A 2,782-nucleotide genomic window follows, 5' to 3' on the forward strand; every position below is an offset into this window, starting at 1 on the left:
ATCATCCTCTTTTGGAAGGCCAAACAAAGTAGTTTCGCTTTCACAATGAAACACAGTGTCTCCACGACATGGCGGCGGCAGCAACAATACTACAGCGAGAATAAAAGTTACGCCTTCTTTCTTTGCGTGAACATTTGCGTGAACATGTTATACATTCTTTGCGTGAACATGTTATGCAAATCTTCCCACATAGTGATGTAGATATGTGGGGGCGTGTTAGAACGAGGCGTTTTAGGTCGGCGTGGCTGACTCTTAACTTTTATAAAGAATATCTCTTTGGATTTGAGACTTTAGTCTTTGCAACTTTACAGATCGTCTTTATGCACCAAGAGCTTGTAACACTACAAAGAGAAAGGAAAAATAGAAATAGCATTATATGACCCCTTTAAAAGAAATAAGTTGAAGTACTAAAATTGCTAAACATTAAATAAAAATAAGTTATATATATATATATATACACATTTATATTAAAACCACTAAAAAAGCCAAAAATGACTAACTTGAACTGGAATACAAAAAATGTAAACTAAAATATACAAATAAAAGCTAATAAATAAAAATACTATAATAGTATAATATGCTAGTGTATATAAATAATACTAAATAACAGTAAATTTATTGTACTAAATCTCTCTCTATATATAAATTATCAATGTTCTTAATGTATATTGCCTGTTTCAGTTGTGTGTCAAACTTTTATATTTTACTATATTAATGATTATAATTACTTATTTTATTTGAATTATTCTGGTAAATATAATAAAAATAAATAAAATAAATGACAATTTTAAATATATATAAAATGACATTTTAATATGAATCGTCCATCTCCGATATATCGTGAGAGAAGCCCTGCTGTCACCGTTACTGACCTGTAAGTAATTGACCATGTCATTGGTACAGGAATCCAGGTCAATGCGGCGGATGGCCACATACTCCCCTGTGGGTTTGTACCTGGCCAGATTCACTGTCATCAAGTCCTCCAAACCTCGACCTTCACAAGCGGAGACAGACACATATCATCAGCAGCTGGAGAAGTCACAGACGCTCCTCACAGAGATCTAGAGCTGTTCTAGTGCTGGCCTCACCTATGACAGATCGCAGCTCATAGGCGCTGTTGTCTCGAAGGAAGCTTCCCATGGTGTCTCTGTGTGGGAGAGGGCTCAGAGACACTTGACTGTCCTCATGGGCCTGAGTCAAAAAACAGTGTCTTTAGTCAAATGTGGAAACACTAACTAAACATAAAAATTGCATAAATAAAAATGATGCTGAAAATCCAGTTTTGCTATCAGTTTTAAAATAAATAAAAATATAGAAGTTTTATTACACTGTAATAATTTTCCACAATATTACTCTTTTGATCAAATAAATGCTTTTGATACTTTCTTTCTAATGCACATATTTGAAGCACAATTTAAGTGTCCAAATACTTTTGTGACTCACTGTACATTCAAAGATATAGTAGGAAGTTTATAAAATAATATAGTGAAACATAAAATGCCCGATTTGTCATTTGAATGTGATAAAGCATCAACGTTTAGCGTTTCTGGCAGGCTTGGTGTCACTGTGCAAGCAGTGTTCGGGTAGCAAACATTTTAAGTGCATGTTAGCTTTCCTTCAAATGCATCATAGTATTTTGGGATATCAACCAAATATACAATGACCATCAATGTCAGTTTTAGTGAATTAGGAAACATTTCAAGATTACACACATGTACAATCACAGACACTGATGCCACTGTTGTGATAACAGCACAAACCAACCTGGTTTTAAAGAGGGGAAGGGTTTTTATTGCGCATACACTGATAAATCCCAGCCATTGCAAAGCTCTTCAGAGAATAATACAGATCAAGTTCTGAGGATCGGCAGATTATGGCTAATTAAAGATTCAGTCCAACTGTTCTGAGACTCAGTACGAGACCGAGAAGTTGAAAACTGCAGCAGGAATGGCTTCACAAAACTCTGCGTATTTGCAAAAGCATGTTATAAGCATCAAATAAACTACAATGCACTGTGTTGCATTTGATTATAGATATGCATGATCCCATAAACATAAAATACTTTTCTTTTCTTTTTTTACTCACATCAAAGCGTCCATTCGCTCTGCCATGGAACTTACAGATAAGAATATTAATTCCTCACACATACGATGAGAGCATATGTCAGTGGAGATCATGCAGGTCTATGGCAATTCATAAAACAAATCATTTTGTGCCCTTTGAAGTGTAGACAGGACTACTTCAGTGAACAGTGCAGCAAGCCCAGGCTTTGACAGGATGACTCCATGTGTTGCATTAACACAATGAGCAACTCCACATGCTTAGGTGACCAATGACAACATCACCATTACTCCTGGTGTTGGTTTGTTCTTTGTGACAACTCTTATGAGGCAATTTCGTAAGAGAGATGTCCTAATATTGCATCAATGAAGGGTAATGCAGAATTAGTCTCACTGATTCACTCTGCATATCTCTTGTACCTGCTCTTTAAAATCAGGCTTAATACTTAATTATGATATTAAGTATTACATTACTGGGAAACTGAACCCCCAAGTTTTCATTTCCCTTTGGTTTATCAAGCACAATAATAAAGCACTGTACCCAGGGAGTTTTATGAGACCTCATCTTTCTTTTCCCAACTTAAATACAAGCACTTCCCTCTCCTGGAGCCTCAGTCTGAGCAAGTGCGGAGGTATGAGTGTCACAGCAGCACGATGAGTGCATGCAGCCAAACACAGGAGCACATAGATGTACTCATCTGAGCACACACACACACACACAC

The 2,782-nt window shown here is 36.3% G+C and overlaps 1 protein-coding gene across 1 annotated transcript in view; it reads right to left on the reverse strand.

Moving 5' to 3' along the window:
- LOC107583037 (STE20-related kinase adapter protein alpha-like) overlaps positions 1 to 2,500 on the reverse strand; it is an 8,681-nt gene extending 6,181 nt beyond the window's left edge. The window contains exons 1-3 of the mRNA XM_016269114.1: positions 1,765 to 2,500; positions 1,089 to 1,231; positions 873 to 994 (exon numbers count right to left, since the gene is read on the reverse strand). Coding sequence (XP_016124600.1) covers positions 873 to 994; positions 1,089 to 1,140 — 174 coding nt within the window. The 5' untranslated portion in view covers positions 1,141 to 1,231; positions 1,765 to 2,500. The remainder of the gene's footprint in view (positions 1 to 872; positions 995 to 1,088; positions 1,232 to 1,764) is intronic.
- Between the last annotated feature and the right edge of the window lie 282 nt (positions 2,501 to 2,782).

The sequence above is a fragment of the Sinocyclocheilus grahami genome, unplaced genomic scaffold (genome assembly GCF_001515645.1).
Source record: "Sinocyclocheilus grahami isolate Dianchi unplaced genomic scaffold, SAMN03320097.WGS_v1.1 scaffold49.1, whole genome shotgun sequence".
NCBI lineage: Eukaryota > Metazoa > Chordata > Actinopteri > Cypriniformes > Cyprinidae > Sinocyclocheilus > Sinocyclocheilus grahami.